This window comes from Periplaneta americana, chromosome 5 (assembly GCF_040183065.1).
Source record: "Periplaneta americana isolate PAMFEO1 chromosome 5, P.americana_PAMFEO1_priV1, whole genome shotgun sequence".
Classification (NCBI taxonomy): domain Eukaryota; kingdom Metazoa; phylum Arthropoda; class Insecta; order Blattodea; family Blattidae; genus Periplaneta; species Periplaneta americana.
Window position 1 is genome coordinate 97,991,127 of NC_091121.1, and position 26,660 is coordinate 98,017,786.

At 37.3% G+C, this 26,660-nt stretch overlaps 1 protein-coding gene across 1 annotated transcript in view; it reads left to right on the forward strand.

Moving 5' to 3' along the window:
• Nucleotides 1–7,729: 7,729 nt before the first annotated feature.
• LOC138700430 (LHFPL tetraspan subfamily member 6 protein-like) overlaps nt 7,730–26,660 on the forward strand; it is an 843,471-nt gene continuing 824,540 nt past the window's right edge. The window contains exon 1 of the mRNA XM_069827046.1: nt 7,730–9,079. Coding sequence (XP_069683147.1) covers nt 8,978–9,079 — 102 coding nt within the window. The 5' untranslated portion in view covers nt 7,730–8,977. The remainder of the gene's footprint in view (nt 9,080–26,660) is intronic.

Sequence of the window (26,660 nt, forward strand, 5' to 3'; positions counted from 1 at the left end):
CGCGTGTATCCATACGCATTTGTAAATTTACATTGCGCTAAATTATTGTAATTCTCTACTGTAAAATGAATAACTTTGATTTGTTATTTCACTCTTTTTAAAGTCTTAAACTGTGTGTCCTTTACATGACATTTGATTTTCGCTTTCTATCTCATTCCTAAAAAATTAAAGCATAAACATTCATTTTACACGGTTGTTTGTACTTTTATTACAATATTTTTGTTTTCTTTTGCATGATATTTATTCTTTATTTATTTATTGTCAGTTAGTAGATAAAAGTCTTTTGACATGTATATTCTTTGACTCACTTAGTCTCCTCTGGGAATTAGTAAAGCGGAAATAAATATTAATATAAATTTAAAGTTTAGACCTCATGTCAGACGGCGCCAAACTTGCTACACTTACTGCTAATAGCTCACTTTCTGTGGAGGAATAGTTCCTTTCAGATTTCTGTAGTACTGGTGAGGCATATGCAATTGGATGCTCTTCTCCACCTATCTTTTGAGATAAAACGGCTCCTAGCGCAGTTCCTGATGCGTCTGTCGCTAGTATAAATGGTTTACTGAAATCGGGATATTTCAGGATCGGTTCACTACACAGTGCTTCCTTTAACGTCCTAAATGCATTTTCCTGTGTTATGGTCCAAACAAATGTAGCGTCCTTTCTTGTGAGATCTGACAAGGGTTTAGCAATTTCAGCAAAGTTAGCGACATGTCTACGGTAATAGCCTGCTAGACCAAGGAATGATCGCATTTGTTTTGCGTTTTTCGGAACTGGAAATGTTTTTACTGCTTGAATTTTCTGTGGGTCGGGACGTACGCCTCTAGAGTCCACTACATGACCTAAGTACTCGATTTCGGGTACTGCAAAAGTACATTTTAGGGGATGTGCTTTCAGATTCGCGTCTCTTAAACGCTGCAAAATTTCTTTCAATCTCTCTGCGTGTTCCTCTATTGTTGAACTGTAGACAATGACGTCATCAATATAAACAAATGCTGATACGCCTTTTAAGCCTGCTAAGACTCCATCCATTAGTCTTCGAAAAGTACTCGGGGCTCCTACTAGACCAAACGCCATTCGATTGTATTCAAACGTTCCCATGGGTGTACCGAAAGCAGTTTTCTCTTTATCTTTTTCCTCAACTTCGACTTGCCAAAAGCCACTGAATAAATCAATTTTGCTGAAGTACTTAGTACCAGATAAACTTTCAAGTGTTTCTACGATATTAGGGAGTGGATATGAATCGCCATGGGTAACAGAATTTAAACCTCTAAAATCAGTACAGAATCGCATTTGCTCGCTACCATCAGGTGATTTCTTTGGGACTAGCACTATGGGTGCGCTCCACGGGCTGGCAGACGATCTGATTATGTTCTTATCTAGCATATCCTGTAACATGTCCTTGACTAATCACCTTTCACTTTCCCCCTCCCCCGAAATTTAATAATCTGAAAAACGTGATCTATCATGTTTAAGAGGACGTAAACTCTGTTTTCTATAGGATAAGATGTAGGTCTACAATGGGAGAAAAGCATTCTCAAATTTGAAGGAAAACACGTTTTTTTAATGGTTGAAATTCTCAGTATGTATATGTAATCATAACAACAGAATTAACTTGTGTTTATGAGGGAGTGAAGTAGAGAGGAAGCTTGACTTTTAGATGGGAAATTATTATCATGACAGATTTATAACAATACGATGCCAATATATATAACACATTTTGTTACTAACAATACGGTGCCAATAAATATTGCTTCGCTTATGTATAGTCCAGCTGAGTTGCCCTATTTTTTAACTCTCTTCAAAACATCTTTCTTTAAAAAGTACATACATTTTTCTTCTTTCAATTTCGACCTAAAGAATTCTTCAATAATAAAATGTATACAAAAGCGTTCTAGCAAACCGTTCACAGCAAATTGTTTGGTAAAAAAACGTACAATTCTTTTGCAGGACAGACCTCACAAATCAGTATTGTTTATAAAGACATTCCCACTTTGAGTTGTATTTTGGGATATAAGGGTCAAGTTTAAATTGCCGCAACGTCCAATAAGCATTCTGCAAAACCAAGAAAAAGAGAACTTTTATGATAGATGTGTTTACTTATACTCTTTTCAAAATACCATTCTTTGAGAGTACACATTTTTTTTCTTTCATTTTCGACCAAAGGTTTCCTTCAATAATATAATCCATACAATAGCGTTCCACTAAACCCTTCACAGCGACTTCATTTGTTAAAAAAACACAATTCTTTTACAAGGCAGATCTCTCAAATATGTTACAAACAGATTGCCTCTTTGAGTTGTGTTTTGGGTCATGTTTAAAACTCCTTTTTACTTCGAGATGCTTCAGAAATTCATGTATTGGAAAGGGAAGAGCATATCTAGCCTGTCGTACAATCCCAATGACCCTTCTACAGAACCACGAGAAATTAGGTCTTCATACAGCCTTTCAGCAAACCCTTCACCCACACCGTACTTCGGATTGTTACTGACGAACAGTATAGCCTGTTGTAAAATCGACAAAGGAATAAAAGTTAACTTTATGGCACTGCTATAAATTTTCTTCTCATGCGCATTACAATTGTGTGTCACCGTAATAATGTATACTAACAACACACATAAAGCGGCTTTGGCTTCATAATCCATCTCGGAAGAAAGCTTCCACTACTACGGCTGAGTGCTGCAAAAGCAAAAGAACTAGCTACAAATGTCGCTACGTGTGGCATGTCATGTGGCCACACGTAGCGACATTTAACGCAGAAACTAGCAGTAATTGTAGCGCCCGTGTGGCCACCCATTTTGCGACAATTATGGCAGCTTCATTTGTAGCAGAAAACTTGCTACAAATGTAGCTGGAATTATAGGCAGCATTGAGTTAAATGGAAGCGGCCACACGGAGCAGTAAATGTAGCAAGTTTGGCGCATCCCAAGGTCGTGTCGCAACTCGAATGGGTCCGGGTCCATTTTTTCTGCGACATTTACTGCTGTTGGGTGGCCACACGTAGCGACATGGGTGGCTACACGTGCAGCTACATTTGTAGCAACTTTCTGCGTCAAATGTAGCTGGAATTATAGATGGAAGCGGCCACACGGAGCAGTAAGTGTAGCAAGTTTGGCGTCGTCTGACATGGGATCTATTCGTGACCAATCATTTTCCAGCTTAAACGAATTAACATTGTTGATAATTACTGGGAATTTCTTATTATGAAATCCATATTTTTTAAACTTTAAATTTATATTAGTATTTATTTCCGCTTTACTAATTCCCAGAGGAGACTCAGTGAGTCAAAGAATATATATGTCAAAAGACTTTTATCTACTAACTGACAATAAATAAACAATAAATATCATGCAAAAGAAAACAAAAATATTGTAATAAAAGTACCAACAACCGTGTAAAATGAATGGTTATGCTTTAGTATTTTAGGAATGAGATAGAAATCGAAAATCAAATGTCATGTAAAGGACACACAGATTAAGACTTTAAAAAGAGTGAAATAACAAATCAAAGTTATTCATTTTACAGTAGAGAATTACAATAATTTAGCGCAATGTAAATTTACAAATGCGTATGGATACACGCGTAAGCTAATTTTAAATACTATTTTCTTAATCTTACTCCTGTTTTTTGTTACTTCACCAGAAGGAAAAGTAAATATCGCCACTATGTTCCTTTCTAGTAATTGAATTTGCAGCCAGGCATACAACACCTTGGCATTTTATTCAGGCCTAATGTATTTAAAAATAAAACAAGTGACATTGATGTGTGCAGTGAAATTTGTCTCTCGAATTAGCTATAAGACATCGCAATTTGTACCAACCCGCTTATCTTTTAGCGTTAAATTTTCTTTTGTTGGTAAAAAACTTTATGAGACATGAAACTGTAACATACCCTAAGATTCACCTTTCAGTTCCCCCCCCCCTCGAAATTTATAATAATAATCTGAGAAACGTGATCTATCATGTTTAAGAGAACGTAAACTCTGTTTTCTATTGGATTAGATGTAAGCCTACAATGGGAGAAAGGCATTCTCAAATTTGAAGGAAAACCCGTTTTTTTTTAATGGTTGAAATTCTCAGTATGTATATGTAATCATAACAACAGAATTAACTTGTGTTTATGAGGGAGTGAAGTAGAGAGGGAGATAGACTTTTAGATGGGAAATTATTATCATGACAGATTTATAACATATATAACATATTTTGTTACTAACAATAGGCTACGGTGCCAATAAAAATTTCTTCGCTTATGTATAGTCCAGCTGAGTTGCCCTATTTTTTAACTCTCTTCTGTACATTTCTTGTTAGTAGAGTTTTCAACGACAAAACAATTTAGAAAAAGAAACCTGACAATTCAAAATTATAACAGTTTGAAAGATAGGCCTATTGTAAAGCTTTGTTAAATAGAAGCGATGCAATTGATTCAAAACTTCTTTCTGCCTATAAGAAGTGTTACAATCGGAAATTATTATAATTCCGGGATTATTGCCGTCCCGATGAAGCAAAAAATTCCTCCCGGACACAGCATAGAGTCCTGGGGCCCGTTTCACAATGCTAACAAATTACAAATTAACAATTTACAAAGCCACCGGCGTGGCTCAGTCGGTTAAGTCGCTGCCGGTCTGAAGTTGCTCGGGCGCGGGTTCGATCCCCGCTTGGGCTGATTACCTGGTTGGATTTTTTCCGAGGTTTTCCCCAACCGTAAGGTGAATGCCAGGTAATCTATGGCGAATCCTCTGCCTCATCTCGGCAAATACTATCTCGCTCTCACCCATCTCATCGACGCTAAATAACGTCGTAGTTGATACAGCGTCGTTAAATAACCAACTAAAAACAATTTACAAATAAGTAATAAGTAAAAGATTACAAATGCTTGTAAACTGTGTTTCACAATGCTACCTTATTAATTTGTAAAGTTTTACAAACTTTACAAAATCAGCAAAAGAAATTTACAAATAAGCATTATTGGTATACAATGTTACCAACGACAGTTCACAAAAAGAGCAGAGCTAAAGTCGCTTTATTTTTACCACTACCGATACATATGTTTACATTTTGTACTAAAATAAATTATTCTAAGCTCGCTGATTCATATTTCACCAACAGAAAATATAAAATATTGTTTAAAAAAATTAAAAGTATTTAGATTTTTATATATTGGCGACAATGGAGTTTCATGTGATGTGATTAGTCGAGTATACTAATATGTTGATTAGTTGGTCTATTACTTAAATGACCAAAGTTAGCGCCAAATTCAGCCAAATAAGTAAATAACATATTTGGCCTATGTGCAAATATGCAATTGATAAAATAATTACAATGTCTAACCACAAAATCAGGTTCATTTTTGTGTTGATTCATCAGTATTTATTAATGTTGTATCCATAACCTCACAAACATTAATGAACCCAGCAACAACATAAAAATTCTGTGCTACAATAAATAACATTTGGTGATCAAAAACCTTCCTCGAATTTAACTCTTTTATCAACATCAACTACCCTGTGGGCACTTTTGCACACTGATATATTAAAAATTCCATGATCTGCTAACGCATGAAACTGACAGCTAGTATGCAACCAATGCAAAACAATACAATTCTCGTTTTGAGGTTAGGGCATCACTTTTCCCTTTAAGATATGGATGTGATGTCCCATATTTTGTAGGGGAGATTCCAGCGAAACGGGACTCGAAACGACTTCAGAATGCCACATAAGTAGTGACGTTATTGCATTATTGAATCATTTATTTTTGGTGCAGGAAACTTCTTTTTTAAGTGCGAGTATTTATTAAATACAATCTTCATATATAAATACTTAAGCAGTATTCCGAAGTATAGCGCGTGACTCATTCGAAACCTCTCATTAAATTCATACAATGATACGAACGTGTTAGGTATTAATTCTTGACCGGAAAATTTTATGTATACCTCTTTGATTTGGCTTAAATTCAATATCTTCGTCTGACTCATTAGAACTACTTAATAACATCAAAACTGCTTCAGTTTAATTCTCAATATTATCCAGTTACTCAAAAATTAATTTAATATAGCTATCTTTATTGTATTTATTCACAATTTGTTGCAATATGAAACTTTACACATCTCAGAGCTATTGTAGAAAATGTGTTAACTTTATAAGTAAAGTTTACACGTTTGTAAAATTACCCTTCATTGTGAAACAAAATACTTGTAAAGTGCGCAAAATTTAATTAGTAAAGATTTGATTTCCTTTGTAAAGCTCAACAGTACAAACAAAGATTGTGAAAAATAAGTTTACAATTTACAAACAAAGTTTACAGTTGAGGGGCTCACAACCAGAGTGGACCAAGTCCACCAGTGATCAGTTTGTGGATTAAAACAATCTCCGATGAAGAAAACTTAGATTTATTCATTGCCATAACAAACAAAGTCCATAACTCATTTGTTACTCCTCAGAGGGCAGCATTTCCTATGGAAAGTTAAGGTTACTAAAGTTTGTGTGATGTATCTTGTCTCACTGTGAAAAGAAAGAGAAAGGAGATGTCTTACTTCGTCTGTATTATGGCGATGGGGGAGTGGAGCGGTGCCGTCCATCCTTCCAGGTTCGGAAGGGACTAGTTGATACATTCTGTAGCGCAAAATAAAATAACAAAATATCTCTCTTCGTACTGTGTAGTTCCGTCACTGAGCTTGTATTTCAAGAAACTGAGTTCCGGCAGCCTGTACAATAACAAGATTTTGAAAGGAATCCTGGAAATTTACAACCCTCCTATAATCTCCACCCTCATTTGAAGGGACTTGATTTTATTGCTCCTGAGACAAGATAAACCTTACCAGGTATACTTTATTTTTTTTCATGGAGTGCAGTTTCATAGAAAGGACTTCGCCGACAGACCTTCTACTGCCCCCTACTAATTGGTTGTCATAAATAAATGTCTTCCTTACTGTGACGGAAATCTTGTCTTCTCCTGTCAGTAACCAATCATAACCCTCGTTCAGAAGAATTGACAGGTGCCCGTCAAATCCACGTGGAGGCAGAGTTGCCGCATCTTTTCCGAATTTCAAGAATCCCGTCAGTTTCACTGCATAATTTCGAAGGTCACCAGGATTGTGACAACTGTGCAATGTTGGAACAAGGGGACAGGATGGAATTGTCAGAGTTGTTTGTGTAGGAAGTCATAAATTTGTAAGTGGGTGTTCAAAGGAGCCACCGAACTGCACTCCTTGAAATAAAATAAGGTATATAAGCGTGAGCCAGGAGACTCAATATCTCAGAACTATTCCAGATGGACTTCGTCCACTCTGGTTGTGAACCCCTCAATTTGCAAAGATTGTAAACGTTGTGAAACAGGCCCCTGGTCAATCTCGCTGGATCCTAATGGTTGGGAACCCTACTTCCGTTCGTTCTCCTGATGCTGGGCCTTCGTCTACAAGGACACAACATTAAAAGCTGTTGCCATGGCTGCCATGCGATCGACTGCCCTCAGTTTTTTCTAAAACGAATATTCTTGAGCGTCTCCGCAGCCTATTTCCTATCGTGCGGGTCTTCATTACAATCGTGGTCTGTAAAGCGACACATGTTATTTACGGTCTCCGCCTAATGGCTTTTATATGGGATGTTTTCGGTAGCGGAGTATCTTCAGAGGTCGTAACTCTTTGACCTACACGCACCGCGCCGCCGCCGACCTGCGCTCCCTCTCGTGGCGAGCCGCGATGGATGTCGGATGAGTCAGTCGCAGAAGATCTGCGGTCACGTGTGGAGGTGTTCTGTAACGTTGCGTGGCTCTCACTCGATAAGCACGCGGAACAGACGAAGTGACAGCGCGCGGCTTGGCTTGCATGTTCGAAAGTGAAGTTATTTCGTGGACATACGTTTCGTTATTATGTGGTAACGCGACGAGAGATGGGACGTGAATTTATTTAAAATAGAGGACCTTTTTCTGCTCAAAGGATTAATAGGTCATTGACAGTGAGCTTTTGAATTTAATCGCCCTGTCAACGTTATGCGTTCGGAAAAGCTTTTGATAAAACTGAAGGGAGAAAGAGACGGGGCGAACAGGAGCAAATGCATGTAAATCCTAAACAGAAGCTTGTCGAGCAAACTACAGTTTTAATTACAGGAAATTACCCTGTCAATTAGACTCACTTTACAATTATCTCCAATTCATAAACCTAATTGCATATATAAAAGAGCTTAAAATTTTGCTTCACCTAGCTCTATATTGGCATGGGAAACGCAATCATTCGCATTGGAACGATATTTTATATGAACTGGTCCGCGGTATACGACGTTACGTATGCCACGTGACAGTTAAAATATCGACAGTGCCCTGCCAACAAATATGCTATTAAGCTAAATCTATTTCGGATGCTGTGCTATCGAAATGTTCGTAATAATGGCATGTAGGTGATAGAGGGACTTAACTAGAATTACGTACTCTCAAATTGCGCCGTGTTTGTTGTGCGGTTGTGTTGTGTAATAATATCGTATGTCTTCCCACCCCCTCCCCGCTCATTTTTGTAGTAACGATTTGTATGTTGCTCGAAGCGACAAAACAATTACAGAGTCTAGCACTCCAGCATTTTTAAAGAACCTGTTATTCTTACTTGACCCGTTCATTACATACCAGTTATTCTAGTTCTTCCTGACATCCGTCAAATCTATCCCCATTTAACTCTACTACCTTGGCAACACAACTTCGCGTCGCACCATCTCTCCGAGAACGGACATTATTGCTGAACTTCTTGAGGTGTCAAGGTACATTTTACAGGCTATAGTGGACGTAAGAGTTACTCTGTGTGGCTTACCGGGGATATAAAATATCTCGCCTTAAAATTCAAGGCTATTTCAGTTGTTAGAATTCGCTTCATTTGTTTGTTGTGTCTTCGTAATAATATTACAGCGAGTGAATGTGAGTTTTTGTGATACCAGAAAAAAAAATCTGTGAAGGTCAAGGTACCATAGTTGAACTCTAGAGTGCATTGTTGTGAAGTGACCATGGCAACTTCATTGACTGGAGTCGGCATCTTGTGGGCGTTCCTCTCCCTAGCGGCTGCATTGCTCTGCTGTTCAGGATTCTACCTGCCCTTCTGGATACAGGTTGGTCACAATTTTGTTACAGTCTAGTAGTAATAGCCTACAAAGTAACGAGGATGTAGTTCAGCTGCCCTTTGGATTTAAGTTTTGACTGTATGGTTGGATAACCTACTGTCAGAAATTTTAACAAAAATGCTCGCTGGTTGTGTTTCATCTTACCACGAAGTGTCATCCGCGAAATGTTGGGCAGAATACTGTTACCTTATTTTCTCTCTTCCCCCAAAATTCCAACATTTTGTACACAAAATAAATTATTGGCTCTGAAAAGTGCCTTTTCGTTAACATAATGAGCATTCGGCAAACCCAGACAAATATGCTCTTTTTAGTATTTTAAGATAATTCGGTAGTAATGTAAGCGTATACTGAAGTTTACCTCATTCCATTACTTTTAATAAATTGTCGAGCTGGGGGATATATTATTCACAACAGTTCAAAAAGTTATAGAAAGTTTCTTCTGTGCCAAATTGAACGTTGGTCAGTATGGCGAACATCATCCAAGATCAGTGACAGGTTAGGTTTGGTTTGTTCGTAGTTTTGATATGCCTTGTCAAAAAACGATATGCAAGGCGAACCGAAAACCTGAACAAACCAAACCTGTCACTGATTCTGAATGATGTCCACCATACAGATCAACGTTTAATTTGGCACAAAAGAAAATAATTACCATAGAATGTTTCTAGAATTACATGAAAGATAGTACTTAAACATTTCAGTGGTATGTTTTAAAAATTTTTACTTAGTTTGGTCATTCTGCAGAAGAATTGGTTCAAAGGAGGCATTAATTTTTCTAAAACAGTTGCGTACTGCGAGTAGAGTATTATTCTCTTGTTTTCTTGCTTTCCGGTATTGTACATGCATTCAGTAGTGCATTCGGATTATGAAGTTTCTACTGTAGTTGTAGAGGAAAATTTAATATTTCAATTAACGAACGTGGTCACCTCTGTTTACCGCCAATATCTATAGTATTACAGTTACAGTAGACTATACACCGAGCTATTCCTATGCATACTGTGCGGATTACATATTACGTCATCAAGCCGATATGACTGACATAGAGGGTTGTGGAAGATAAACAAATTCTAGATTTAAAGGACTATACTCGTAAATTTTCTAAAAATGTTGGTGATTTTAGTGGCTGGCTAAAGTAATTCCGTGTTTGGTGTTTTTTGAAGCACTGTAGGCCACAAAGTCCGAAATTAATTACATTTTAAGTAATCTTAACGACAAATTTCGTTTTCCTTTACCTGTTGTTGTTTAGTCAACTGTCCGAAGACAGGTCTGAACCTCATAAGTGATACCAAAAAGGCACCACTTATGAGCCAACTAGGGCAGGTAGTGGGGTTGGGTGGTCAGTTCTTTTTCCTCTCCATTGCATACATCGCCGACTAGCTACATATTAGGCCTACATTAATCAGACTTCAGATGCAACAATTGTAATGTACAGTAATTCTGATAAAGACATAACTCTCCCGTTATAAATTATAACATCAATTTCCTCCATTTGACTGTTGCAACCGGTCTGAGATTCACAGCAACGTTGCTTTTCAAGTGGCTCTATTCCTAGTCAATTGGAGCGTTTAATTTTTATTTCTTACAGTGCAACATTTTACTGTCTATCTGTAGTGAGTGTTGAAAGTGTTTGCACAGTGACTATTAAAACAGAATATTTACCGTACTTAAACTTTTCAAACTTCGTAGAGAAGCCCTTTGATTTCACAGTAGCTTCCAATCTTCTGGGCATTTTCAGCATTTCTTTGCTGGTAGTTTCCCTCATTTTGAGCTTTCTTTTCAAGTAATTCCAGAGATGTCGAAGAGGATTGATATCTGGTGATTGTGGAGGTGCCTGAAAGTAGGATGGAATAATGTAGCCTAGCTGCAAATTGTATGCCCTGAAATGCCTCTCAGCAAGTGATTGATGTAATCCTGCGTGATCCATAAACGGCGAAGTACTACTAGTAAACTGACCGGTTGGCCCGGGTGGAGCAGTCGGTAGAGAGCTTTGCCTTCTGTGCCCGAGGTTGCGTGTTCAATCCTGGCCCAGGTCGATGGAATCTAATTGTAGAGGATCCATAGTTTGGCATTAAATGCTGTTTGTTTTGGATCGTAAAGGCTGCATTGAATATAAAGTTACTGTATTCCAGACTCCCAAATTTTGGGCATTTGGGCAGTGAATTTCTCTTCAGGATGTCAGTCGATTAAAAGGTCAATAAAATTCAATGACCATCCGCTCCTGCTGAACTCGTACATCTCCAAATTATCACTCTACCTCGATTGTGTTTCAATGTAGGACGAAAGGTGTTTTTCTTCAGCGCCGTGTTCTTCTTTCTCCACACATACGATCTTCCATCGGACAGAAATATATTAAATTTGCTCTCGTCTGTGTAAATTATTGTCCCAAAATGCCTGAGGTTATTTAGGTTGGTTTTGGCGAAGTCCAGTCTTTTTTGCTTGATGATTTTACTAACAAAATACGATCTTCTGGTAATTATTCCATGATATTCATTTATTCTAAGGCAATTTCGATCAATACTGTCCGAGGTCTGTTTGAAGATGTGCTGCAATTTTTGGGGCACCAATTTTCTTTCTTTCTTAATCGATTTAACCTCCGTCTTACACGCCACTGCGGTTAGGGGAGGGAGAATCACTGAACCATACGCTAAACATTTCATAATTGCGGGATTAGCATGACACAGGGCCACCGCAGAGAGATCTCTAGACAATCACAAGATAAACGCCCGGTCCCGTGAACGGAAGATAAATTTCTTCCGTTGCCCTCACCGGAAATCGAACCTCGGACCGCTTGATCGGGAAGCTCGGACTGGTGCATTAATATGATGATTAATTTAATGTTTCTTGTGATTGCTCTGTCAGAATAATCGAATTTTTTACGACGTCCATTTATCCGTACATTTTCATTTGATTATCTTTCTCTTTATCTATCAATTATTTCCTTTATAGTTGTCTTCGATCTGCCAACAATATTGAAAATCGCAGTCAGTGATTTGCACTGATTATGTAGACCAATAATTAGTTTTTTTCTTTGTAGTTACTCTCCTTTATCGAGCCATTCTGCTTTAAAAATTGTACCGTTTCTACTGCCGAGTGTGTCAACTATTGAAAAATAGAATCCGTTATGAAACCTCTAAAATTCCGCTATATTCCGTTACGATTGTGGGCACTGATTAAATATATAGTAATTATAGGAATATAGGAAATGGTGTTTTCTTCTACAGTTGTTTACAGTTTACGTTGTTGTAAAATGAAATCAAAGCCGTGAATTGTCATATTTACTTTGTTTTCAATTTACAGATACATTCTTTTAAACTAACATAACTATGCTCCTTGTAAGCAGTAATCAGTGGCGGTTCCTCGGGGGAGGGAAGGGAGGAACGTCCTCCTCACATTTTTCTTCTTTTGAAAGTAAATACCAAATAAAATATGTGCCTTGAAATTCAAGGAAGATTCGATCATTTTTAAATTCACAGCTATAAGAAAACCTCGGTTGATCGAGTTTTAAACAATGCGCGCTCATGTGCTGCTAGAAAACTGTGAGAAAGATGCGAGATTGTTTGTGTGGAGGAGAGCCAATCCATTCTTCCTTTACTGCAGTTAGCACACATAGACAACAGCGCACTAGCGGCCAGAAAAAGAAGCAGAGTTTTAAAGCGAGTAAATGAATGGAGAGGGTGGAGATCCTCCTCTGAATCAGCGCATGGGCGGGAAATAGAAACCGACTGGTCGTGCAGCAAGCTCGCTACCGCTGCCATCTAACGATCTTGCATTCAACCAGACTATAACACAACTAGGAGGAGGCACAATAAAACAGTTTTAACGCAACGCTATGAAAGACAACATATAAACTTTTTTTTTTAATTACAAATAAAAAATTTTATTCATTGCACTTTATATAGGCTAGTATTCATGGTTTGAAACTTTCAAGGATATTTGAAAGTTAAAGTCGTGTTTATATAAAACAAAGAGGAAGTAGTTCTACGGTAGTATCGCAGATCTTTTTGGCCCCTGAAATTCACTTCCGTTCATTGTATACTAGACAGGGCAACAGCCAAGTTGTCAGTTTTGTACAAATATATTTGAAATTGAAAGTAAGTAGGTACTCCAAACTACATTATTTTTAACATAAACATTTGAGCTCCGGCAACTTTGAACAATAATGGTAGTATGACTTTACAAGAACTGATATTCTTCAAAAGCATGTGATACTGAACTTGTACAATGTATATGTGGCAACACAGACCACGTGGGTGGGTGCAGTCTTCTCGCTTTCCTCAGATTATTTCCCATTCCCATTTCCGTGGTTCCGATTACGTGTTAGTAGCTATAGTCTCTTCCAACACGTGTGATGCTGTAGTGTGCTCGAAAAATGCTGCGAGGTGAATTTCCTTGTAATTGTTAATTTGTGAAATTATTCAACAATGAATGGAAGTGAAAACATTATATTTTATGGAAAATTTAGGAAACTCAGTTTACAAGAACAGATTATTGCTATACAGAAGAGAAGGCCAACCCCAACACTACCTGGTCGTACAAGTGTGCATGTTGGCTAATTTGTAGCATGTTTCATTCAAGAAGGTGTCATTTCGTCCTGTTACCTTCTTTCCTCCTGTCCACACTTGTGGAGTAACGGTCAGCGCGTCTGGCTGAGAAACCAGGTGGCCCGGGTTCGAATCCCGGTCGGGGCAAGTTACTTGATTGAGGTTTTTTCCGGGGTTTTACCTCAACCCAATATGAGCAAATGCTGGGTAACTTTCGGTGCTGGAACCCGGACTCATTTCACCGGCATTATCACCTTCATCACATTCAGACGCTAAATAACCTTAGATGTTGATAAAGCGTCGTAAAATAACCTACTAAAATAAATTAAAAAATAATCTTTCCTCCTCTTAAGAAATATGCAGGAGCCGCCACTGATATAAGTTATGAATGATCTTATTTAATTAAAACATAAGACAAAGATTGTAAGAGTCGTTTTTCTTGTTATTTTGATTCTTATTTTCTGAATTAAACTTAATGAAGATAGGCACATTTAACCAATACTAAACAGTTCAATTTATAAGCAATTATAACTGGTAATTGTTAGGTAATAATTGAAACAGATTTGAAATTGACTCATTGCAGTGAAGCCAATCGGGGAAATTCTCACTGATTACATCTATTCCTACTATTTGCGAATGCAACTGTTGAACAAGACAGTATTGATATTATAATTTGTAGCCTACTGGTTATTTGAACTATTACAGTCACCTCTTAGAGAATATGGGAGTTATGTAAATATTTGTTGTGTTTATAAAATAAAAACCGCAAATATATAAATAGTTTCCTTCATTTAGATACCGGTACCATTTGTAGAAATCTATAACATTGCAGAGTTCAGAGAAAATAGCAAAATTTAAAGCTCAGAATACGAACTCCTGAACATTCCGCCACATTTCAGAAGGTTTTCGATTATCGCCACTACGTCTCCATCCAAGACTCAAAATCCGCTTTGCGTAGCGGAATTTCGCTATAGTTGGCCATACTATTGCTGTCAGAACACAACTGACGTTAGAAGTTGCGAGAAGTACGTATGTAAAAAATATTGCCTCAGTAACACGAGATCTCCGCGTCCACCTGTCTGCTTCCAACCTTCAAGTTCGAGCGTGTGACTATTTTTTACTGTTAAATCCTTTCCCACGCATTTAACTTTGTACCTTTGCTGGAAAGTAAACGGATAGACCCTACACAATATACAATTGTTTTACTATTTTTGCCTTAGTAATGCATTAATTCAGTAATATTGTGGAGTAATTTATTTCCCGATTTAGTCAGGGATTTTTCATGGAAAAGTGAAAAATTGTGGCAGACAAGGTCGCAAGTTGGGGTTTTTATCGCGGTTCTCCCGTTTCCCCATATTGGGTTGTATATAATTTCGTCAACATCTCTCCGTTCCGTCATCATTCCATAGCATTCTCCAAACGCCGGCTAGCGACGCTCGGAAGGGGCTGGCCTAGGGACAAGTGGGGTTGCCTGCTCGAGACCTGGGTACGCAACGAAAACCACAGTCTAGTATATACAGTCACGAAGCTCATACATAGTAAATATGCATTCATAGATAGTTGCTAACCACTAGGATCGCTACTATCGCTTCATTACAGACAATGCAAAATAGTACCTGCATAGTTTATTGTTCCTGTACCCTCATAAACTCAAGCTTTGTGACTGTATATACTAGACTGGCGAAAATTAGTGTAGTCAGCCGGTGTGGGTTTGGATTGCGTCTAGCTTGAAGGTTATCGCAATATGTCTTGAAAGAACGCATTGTTGAATCGTAGTGCCCCCCTCCAATAAATTCAGTCCAATACTATTGGTTGCATTGTATAGGCTACATGCAGTACACAGTTGTAATTTTTTATAGTTAATGAATTAAGCTGACAGGTGAGCATGTATTAAAATAACTCGTTTAAATTTGTGATAATCCAGTTGGAATGAAACGAATCTAGTTCATAGCCACACGACATTCAGAGAGAAGGTTAGTTTTCATTTTGCTATTATATATATATATATATATATATATATATATATATATATATATATATATATATATGGTACTGAGAGAGAATAGTGTGGAGCTGCAATATTTTTACTGAAATACAATTTTCCATAATTTGAAACTCCATAAATTATTCTTGGCATGCTGAGTGTCCGTGTTTTAGTCTCTCTGCTGCTCTGTGTAAATCATTCTTATCAATTATTGAAGGGTACTTCACAGAATGATCATTTAGTCGAATTCGCCTTCAACGATTTTATCAATGAAACGATATATTATCCGAAAGGAAGTTTGGTTCAGTTTAATAGTTATTTTCAAAAGTAGGCTTAACTCGTTTCGGAAAGTATTTTAGACAAAGCAGTATTTTTTTTAGTTAACTGTCCGGAAACAGGTCTGAACCTGTCAAGTGATACCAATAAGGCACCACTTATGAGGCAACTAGGCCAGAAGACAATGGGGTAGGGTGGCCAGTTCCTTTCCCCCCTCCATTGCATACATCGCCGATTCGCTACATATTATACCAGTGAGACTTCAGGTGCATACAAACATTTGTTCTTCCTCTGACACATATCGTCAAGTGAGATGTACTGCCTGATAATAGATGTACAGTTTCCCTGGAAAAGGATGAGACGATTGAATATTCCTAAGTCTCAGATGTAAGACACTGCGCATGATCGGAGACCAGAGCACCGATACACAAGATAACGAATATTGAGTTACTTAAATTCAGGCTATTTGGTTTGTTACTAGCATCGTTCCGAAATTCACTTCAAAAACTGCAAAAAATATGATTATATTACGTAAATAAAAGATAAATATATACATAAATCGCGTAGTTAAATCGACATTAGACCTTCATGACTAGATCGACACTCCGCACAGAAAGGAACGCTTTCATGTCGTTTCAATAGCTCAGACGGTAAGACTTCTGCGTGTTGTGTAGAAGAGTGCGAGTTCGATTCTTAGTCTACACAACGATTTTTTTTTGTCTAAATAACGTTGAAATAGCGATTTACAAAGTCCTGAGATTAAGTGTTAATGATCGCAAACAATACAAAATTACAAGTTATAATATTATAAACGTTAATCTAATGAATGCATTTACACACATATACAATGTAAATGCATATATATTAAAAACTAACAATTAAAATGAAATTAAAAAATATATGTAATAATAGACAAACTTTTACAAAGGTTTAGAGTCCTTAGGCTGTCATTTGTTGAGTAATTATTACAATATTTTATTAATAGCTTTCCCATATGTGTAAGAAATGCACTCGCACAAAACAATTTTTGTTAAAAGTATGGCTTTGGATTATTTCATTCTCACCCCTTCAGTTAATTTTAACTATTTTATCTACGTGTTTGTAATAGTGTCTAATTTAATGTGCATTCAATTTTATTCATGTTATGATTGAATGAAAAAGCACTGTTGCAGTTATTGACTAATTACATATATTAATACTAATTACTAAATGCATCTGTTAAGTAACCAATTGCAGTATCTTTTGCAAAATCTTGAATGTTTAAGTTGTCAATAATATTTCTATACCATATACTATAATACGTTAAAAGAATTTGCAATAGATTTGAGATCCTCTATTTTATAATCATTGGTTTTAATGAAAAAATATGTTCTTTCTTAGGATATATACAAGTTTAAATTTAATAATATTCCGAATAGGTTTAATTGTATTATCTGAATTTTGTACTTGCCTATTCAAATATATTCTATTTCCCTCTTTCATAATTTTTGGTAAATTACACTGTACTTCTTTCAGTATTTAAGAACATGAGGATCATTACATTGCAACACATTACATATAGATTCTTCTTTTTAATACATGAGATTTTGAAGTCCCTGCGTTATCTACATGTTTTTACTTTTGAATTTTTTCACAACATTGAGTGGAGAACATCCACTGAAATGATTATGAAATTAAGTGAAAAATTCAATACATTTACTCTTAATATCAGTAGTACCAGTATCATATATGTTTATCCAAGATTCATTTTGTAGACATAAATTGAATAATCACTAGATACAGCATTTACGATCCTTTCTTAGTTTTTAAATTAATATTTTGAAATTGTTCAGTAACATTGGAAACATTTAGGATTTGTTTATCATGTTCAGACAAACCATTGATTATAGGTTCTGTCGAATAGGAATTCAGTCTAATTCTGTGTACAAAACATTTATCAATGGCTGTGCTACTTCAGCTTGTATGCTGTGGGAAAATGAGTCTACGACTAAGGTTTCCAGTTTCAAGGAGTGAATTTAATTTACTTTTACGGAAAAGTTCAGAGATAATCTATGTTTATGTCACTACAGATCACAAATTCCATATGAGATTTCTAAAGTCTTTTCTTTACAAATTCAATGTTGGCTATAAATATTAATAAATAATGTAAGAAATATGAATGATTGTAGTTAGAAGTCTGATTTACATTATAAAAAGCAAGAAGTTACATTCCTCCGCAAGATTCGAACTTTCGGTGATGGTTTTATCGTCCAACGCACAACCACGGACCTAGTCAATGCTTATGTTAATAACCTACAATTTAGCTGTTTCAATGTGGTGTCATAACTTGGGGTTTGTTTACTTAATGTAATTAGATTTAATTTGATTATTTTCGCAACAATTGGACTTTCTATTATTTAGTTATTTAATTTAGGGTTGATTTATTAACTCTTACTATGCAAGATGCCTGTTATTTCAATAATTCTATATCACGTTAAATAGTCATTGTCTACACTAAATCATTATCGTCATCCCTCATTTCTCATCGTAATGGCGAACCGACGTGACATGAGACAGCGAGTTATAGCTCTAGTTGAGGCTGGATATGGGGCTAGATCTGCTGGCCGTTTGGTCGGTGTTCCTGGATGTACAGCCGCGAGGTGGGTTCATCGTGACCAAAATTTAGGGGAGGTCGAAAATCGCCCTATTCCTGGGCGTTCGCGGATTTCTTCATTGTAAGAGGATGCTCTCTTATTCGAGACAGTTCGACAGGACCCCTTTCTGACTGCTAATGAAATAAGAGCAGCATCTAACTTTCCCGGCTCTTCACAGACTGTGATCAGCAGGTTGAGGAACCGCGGTATTAGGAGCCGGAGGGCTGCGCAAATGGAAATATTGGGGGAAGCACAAGCTGTCGACCATCTTGCCTTCGCTACCAATCGAATGGATTTCGATTGGAGAAATGTAATTTTCTCCGACGAAACAACCATCTCGAGTGATTACGAAGGTCCTGTCCGTGTCTATCGTGAGGATGGTCTCCGACATGACCAGCGCTATGTGCACCGACGTGAAAGATCGGGGCGCTTTAGCATATCGTGTTAGGGGTAGATGTCTTACGATGGACCTGGCGTTATAGAACGCATCGGTGGCCGGTTTAATGCGGGAACTTACGAGCACATTCTGGAAAATATATTCCTTCCCTCCGCCCGAGAACGTTTTCTCGAAGGAACATTGCTGTTCCAGCAGGATAACGATTCCGTGCACTATGCTGCAACCATTCAAAGGTGGTTTCAAAGGAGACCCGAGATCGAAATCATTAATTGGCCTCCGAAGTCACCTGATTTGAATGTCATCGAAAATTTATGGGCGGAATTGCAAAAGAGAAGGATAGCCACCTATGCCCACCGACGCCCTCGAAATCGAGACGAATTGTGGGATCAAGTTGTTGACACCTGGGAAGATCTCGCCGGGGATCAGAACTTATTCCACAATCTCGTGACATCCATGCCGGATCGACTTATAGCTGTAATAGAAGCTGATGGCATGTGGACAAGATTTTAAGTTAACAGGTCTCTTTTTGTTTCTTATGATTTTTGTTTGAGGAAGAATACTTTTAACTTCCAAGTAAGATTTTTTTTGACGAGGTTCAGCCCACTTGTAAGACCCAGAAATTGGGCATAAATTATTCCATATTTTTCGACAAATTAGACAGTCTAGGAACTCTGAACAAATTAATTACACCTCAATAAAAAAAAAGTTTTACCCAGGATCGAACACGAGACGTTTCGGTTATATAGTGGAACCGACACGCTACTATATGAGCTAACGAGACAAGACAGTGACAGCAGCAGTCCAGAATGTAGATCCCTTAGCAGGCATTTGCCATTCGGTACAGTGAAGCAATGATATTTTGTGACTCGAGCTATGTTGTGAAATCCTGGCCTTAAATGGCAGTCTTCTTCGTGATCCTTATTCTGGTCCTTGTCCTTGTTGTGGTCCTTGTAACAATTGTTGTACTATTTGTCATGTTATGTATCGTTACGTCGATATCGAGTGAACCGCGCTGTAGAAATTTAAATTCCGACGACCAAGAATCGTCTCATTCTTTTTCAGGGTAACTGTACATATAAGCCAGAACCTCAATCAGAGGCTGGAAAAACATTTGTCCTTAAAATTTTTCCTTATTTGTTGACAGAAGTATTTATGGCAAACAGCATTAGATTAAATCTATGGTGCGCGGTAAAAAGGTAAAATCAGAAATTGGTGGCTTTTGAGTTATAACCTCCATGTGAATACGAATAAAGTAGGCCTATTTCTTCAGATGTTATGTAGGTATGTATTTATTTACACTGCAAGTGGGCAAGCACCCGGTGGCAGTGGTATATACAATATAAACAATACACAATAAAATAAACAATACACAATAAAGAACAATACACATAATATCATAATTATGTCTGTCTCTTCCAAAATGATGTAGACTGTAGACCTTCAGATTTTCAGCCCATCTTAATGATTCTGGCCTCATTTCAAATTTTGCTTTTGTTCTACTCAAAACTTGCAATTTACGACTTATGCGGCCACCGGCGTAACTCAGTCGGCTAAGGCGCTTGCCTACCGATTCGGAATTGCGCTCGGGCGCGGGTTCATTTCCAGCTTGGGTTTGATTACCTGGTTGGGTTTTTCCGAGGTTTTCCCCAACCGTAAGGAAAATGTCAGGTAATCTATGGGGAATTCTCGGCCTCATCTCGCCAAACACAATCTCGCTATCACCAATCTCCTCGACCTAAGTAACCTCGTAGTTGATACAGCGTCGTTAAATAACCAAGTAGAAAAAAGTTGTGCCCTTTTCACTGCGCAGATAGAATTTTGTAAGTACCACAAGTTATTTCTTGCAAATTCTGGACGCATACTGAATCGTCAACTTACTGCTATAACGACCGTAATTGATAGAATTTAAATAATGTGTTTGATGCAATTTTTTATGAAATTATTGTTCTATAAGTGAAGCTCTTTGCATGAGCTCCAAGGTACTTTATGATGATGTGGAAAAATGATAAATTGATGTTGGAGAAAACAAAACTATTCCAATAAAAATGTTTCTAAATCGTTTTCCATAAAAACTCTGATTTCTTTCGTCATTACTCGTATTCGAAGTCAAGTTTGTGGTGTGGACACTTAACGGTGTCATTTTTTAATGTTTGTAGTCTGCCTTGTCTTCGTTGTTGCTGGAATTTTCGGCCTAGATTCTGGTGGACATGCAAGAGTTCAGTACAACTCTAAGCTGCACGCAAAATAACGCAGATCTTTAGATATTTGATTTGATTGTGAAACGGCCGATGAATTTTGATTGTAACGCCTTCATTCAGTATTTTAATTTTGTCCTACTTCCTCTCTTTCCTCCCTTTTTGTTCATGCTTTCCTGTCATCACATTTACAACGGGCAAACATCGCAATTATGAATTTTGACTGGACCATTGTCATTCAGGGACGGAATTTTTACTTCTTTCCATCTCTGTTTCCTTATACTTTTCTTTCAACATATTTATAACAAACGTCTCGCGCCGTGGCGTCGTGGTCTAAGGCATCCTGCCTAGGACTCGCGTTACGGAATGCGCACTGGTTCGAGTCCCCATAGGGGAAGAAATTTTCTCATGAAATTTCGGCCAGTGTATGGGATCGATGCCCACCCAGCATCGTGATGCACTTGGGGAGCTACGATAGGTAGCGAAAATCCGGTTTCGCAAACCGCTATAACGGCTGGGGAGATCATCATGCTAACCACTCGATACCTCCATTCTGATTGGATGATCGTCCACCTCTGCTTCGGCATGTGGACGTGAGACCAGCAGCCGGCTGGTCGGTCTTGGCCCTTCATGGGCTGTAGCGCTATGGATTTACTTTACTTTATTTATAAGAAATATCCAAATTTTGAAGTAAACGGCATTTTATTTCCTTTTTCGTCTTCCTCCATTATTTTCTTTTCCTCTTTCCTTCTATATTTTATTCCATCTTTGTTTTCCTTTTCATTATTTTCTCCTTTTTTCTTAAGCGTGTTTCCATTCAGAGTTTTGTTAATTTTGCTTTTCGGTCAGCTTCAACTTTACAAACGTGGCGGGCGACTGACTTCACTCTACGTCCCTTTAGAAGTTTCACAGTAAGAACTGGTCTACAATAAACCGGAAACGGAAACGACAACGAGAATTTATGAAGACATTTTGAGCAAAAAAAGTGATATAAACATGGTTCCTTCGAAATGGACGTGGAGTGGAGTCAGTCTCCCGCCATGTGTGTGTATTTAAATGTGAGCATTTACAATTATCGAGAAACTTACCGGATCCCGGGAACGGGAACGTGAATGTTGGCGAACTTTTAACTTTGTCTTTCTCGTTACTGATCATAGCCTACTAGATTCATTCTCTTGTCATAAAAAAGCTATTTGGTCGCGTATATTTTGTAGCAAGGGGGCCGTGACAATTTCTTCTTCATCTATTGGTTTTAACTAACCCAGAAATTCAGTAGAATCACTTTCAATATGTATGCTACATGTATATGTGACCAAACTACCACGTGAATTGAATTCTTAAAGATTCCGTGTCATAAATTTTGAAGTTGGTTAACCCATGTTCATGTTGGCTGGCTTGTACTCATAAGAGAACGCTATTAGCAAGTTAAACTCAAATAACGTCAGAATGCTGAGGGTGTTGTCGTTATTGAGGTCCCACGTTGGACGCCATTTGAGGGTGAGTGGTTATTGTGACCACACGTTGGGCGCCATTTGAGGGTGGGTGCGTCTCGGTGTTGCGTGAGATTCACTCAGGGTAGCCGAGGTACTGTTGTGGTATAGGATGATGTCGGGAATAATACCAAGCCGGCTACTTATATAAAAGGCAGTGTAAACTCCAAAACTATAAGTTTATTTTCGTATTCACTTGGTAAACCCTAGAGTATGTATTTCCGGCTGACTTATAATTCAATCGTTGGTCGCACCTCTGTATCGACTCTATGGCAACTCTGAATAAGCTCTATCCGATACTATAAATTCAATACTCTGCGCAGTACACTATGATCGAAGCTCCTAAACGTTGACGAGTGGCCTCGCCGATGACAAAGTTATATCTATCGAGTCTTCGCCGGAAGAAAGACTATTAAGTTGGGCCGCCGACACAAAAAGAAGATGTCGCGCCGTCTACACGAAGAAAAGTAGTTATCCTGTCGGCACGAAACGAAGTAGTTATTCTGCCCTGTATGTAGGGCCGTTGACACGAAAAGGAGTAGTGATTGTGCCCTGTATGTGGGCCACCGACACGATGAGATGTTGTGATTGTGTCGACACGAAGCGAAATAGTCGTCCTTATCTCCGCTCCCCGTCACCCTTATTTATAAAAACCTATCCTACGCTAAAACTAACTATCCTATTGGCTAACAACTACGTCACTTAACCGGCCTAAAATCTATTCCCTATTGGTCCAAAGTGACCTCATAAGCTGGACCAAGATCTCTTCTTATTGGGCGCGAAATATGTCATCTCTAAATGTAGACTTTGGATTTCCCATAACCTCAAATTAGTTTGTATATCTCACAAGAATACCCGTTCTTTGGAAAACCCAAGCTTGGCAGTATCTTTCCCACGGGTCCAGTCCGACTTTAGGATTTTATGCTTCATCGAGTCTCTATGCAAAACCCTGCCCAAGGTGGCCCTAAATCTGTCCGATACTGACAAGTGACGAGAGGAATACCTGCGTGGGAAGCTAATTCTAACGAAGTCGCCAGAACATCCCCGTGAATACATGTAATAAAAATATGGAGATATCACTTCGCTAATAAATCGGTCTCTCCCTCTCCTAATTACTGCTTCAATGCATAACATCGACTTTAATATTATTATTGACATGTACGTGAACGACCACATATATTATCAGAAAATGCAGGCTCTAAATTTCTAAAATTTTATAAGAAAATGAACTCACAATTGGACAAAAATTACAAGGTATCACAACAAGACTTATTAGAACTTAAATGTCTCTTAAAAGTATGGAAAAGTTTACTAATAATATTTTTGAAACCAGTTTTATCACAGTATGAAAAAAAAAAAAAAAACAAAATAATTCTGCAGTTACATTATTGGTAACCATAACATTGTTATGGTCTCTCTGACATCTTTAATATTTTTCCTGCATGTAATAAACACTCATTTCTGAAAAGTAGACTACTCTCAGACATATAGAGTTGTTTATTTTAATACAATTAATTTTTTATTTGTCCTATATAAAATATATTAAAATTTACATAATGTTTTATGACCTAATTTTTCTATTTTCAAAGATATAGGCATTATTGTAGTCTGTCTTTTGCGTAAATGCATGTTAAATCAGTGTACACAATTTCAGAATTCTATCTCTAATGGTTGTGGAGTTATGAAATAATATGTGTGAAAATTTTCAAATGTTAGAAAATGTAATTTAAAGTAAAAAGTTAATTCCAAAAAATATTATTAGCAACCTTTTTTATACTTTTATCAGATATTTAAGTTGTAATAAGTGTTGTTGTGGTACCTTGTAATTTTTGTCCAATTATGAGTTCATTTCCTTATAAAATTTTAGGAATTTAAAGCCTGCATTTTCTGATAATATTTGTGGACGTTCACGTACATATACCGTTATTAACAATATCGATATGCATATCCTTTTTCCGTTCTCGATTTGTGTATAAAAAATCTTAACGTTCATGTCTTTCGCTTTCCGTTCTTGTTCTGGTTCTCGTTCCTGGTTTATTATGGACCGCCCTTAAGGGGTAACGAATATTAAATATTTTTGTCACGTTTGAAGTTTATCGCCTTTGGGAGGTCTAAAACTAGAAACTCGAATTCAACAACTGGCACTCGGCTGCCGCAATCTATCTCATATTTCTTATTTATTTATTTCCCATCTATTTCTGTTTCTGACTTAAAATGAAATATTGCTATTCATGATTTTCTTCACAAGTCTTGTTCATTAGTTTGTATGAGGGATTTGTTACGTTTAATTAGTTTTGAGGGCTTGCCAGGACGGGAGGCTTTGTAAGTGGAGACAATTTAATTAAAGGCGAAGTTGAATGGAGTAAGGCTCGCTGCGTTAATGCTATGAACGCCATCATCGCAATGCAATGCTGTGCACTGATAGACTGAACATTTTCGTAAGCGAATTCTTAATCTCTTATCTGGATTCTAGTAAATAGCATTATGTTCGCCTGCTATCATTGTCTCCTCTATTACCCACAGCTGTATAAGTATGCTATTTCACATTTAATAGACGTCGAGAGTTTGTGATGTTACCAAAGAATTGCTTGAATTTAATAATACTGTAGCAACAATACGCAATAACGAGCAAAATATTAGTAATGATGAGTTGCAATTTGACCTATTTCTTATACGAATAACATAAGAGTGGAACTGAAAAATACTGAAATACTGCACAAGAATTTGGCAAGTGAAATACAACTCGTACGAGTACAAATAATTACGTATTAACTGAGCTGAGAATATAACGTACTGAAAAATATTTTGAAACATGTTCCTATAAGCAGTATCATAGTAGAATCCCTGCGTTATTGTTGTTATTATTATTATTATTATTATTATCATTATTATTATAGAAGAATATAAAAATGGGGCTAACAAGAAACGTATATAAATCAAAATATGCAGAGCCTAATTTACAATTTCAGAAGCCCAGAGCTTAATTTTCTTAATGAGGCCCCTTCTTTTCGGTATATGATAACTAGGCATATTTTGTTTTATTTAAATTCTATCATCTATCTCCTTTCACCATGTATTTATTTCATAGACGTTTTTATTAACTCTATTTTGAGGAGAAGGATTAAACATGAAGTGGTGCCGTAGGTATCAGTGATTATGTATGGCCACAAAACAGAGTCAGAACTGATTGCATTGGTTGTAGTACCGATACTATCCCTTGTTTCCTCTAGTGCAGTAGACCTAGTTCAGAATATGATAGATTTATTAATTTGTCCTACAGAATAATATCTGTAATATTGACAATTAATATTTGAAGAGAAAAATTCGCTCCGGCGCCGGGGATCGAAGCCGGGTCCTTGGTGCACTTAACTGCGGAATCCCGGCCAAAAAAGTCACTCAGCTGAGTGCTCTCCTAATAAATGGCAGTTGACATTGGACATATACGTCAACATATAAGCCTAAATTGGAGTCCGGCCACAAAGGGAAATATTGAAGGAGGAGGATTCGATCCGGCGTAGCTCAGTGGTCAAAGCGCTTGGTACGTAGAACCAAGGACCCGGGTTCGATTCCCGGCGCCGGAGCGAATTTTTTTCCTCAAATTTTCCTAGTTGAGAAGTTTGAATGCAATGTTCAATTTTCATAAATTCTGGCTTATGCTTATACAAAACAAAATACCTTGACTCTCCACAGTTAATAGCTGTGGCGGATTGTTGTCTCTGTATGCCGAAATCTTCATTAGTCTGTGCTAAAACATTCTTAACTTCTTGAAACTGGAGGTTTCTGTGAGTAAAGGAGTTACTGCGAGTAACATATGAACGAATATATTTGCTCAATGATCAGCGTTGTTTTTCCTTTTGTTGAATTTCAATAGCTTTCCGTTTTATTTTATTAGCTATTAACTCAAATTTACTTGGGAATTCCATTTTTAATTATGGAAATTCCTATAAAAACGCTTTAACACTACCACTATACACCGATAATGGATCTATACCAACAATAATAATAGATAAGCTGCAAGGAACACAAGCACTAGGAACTTGGTTCAACACTCAATAC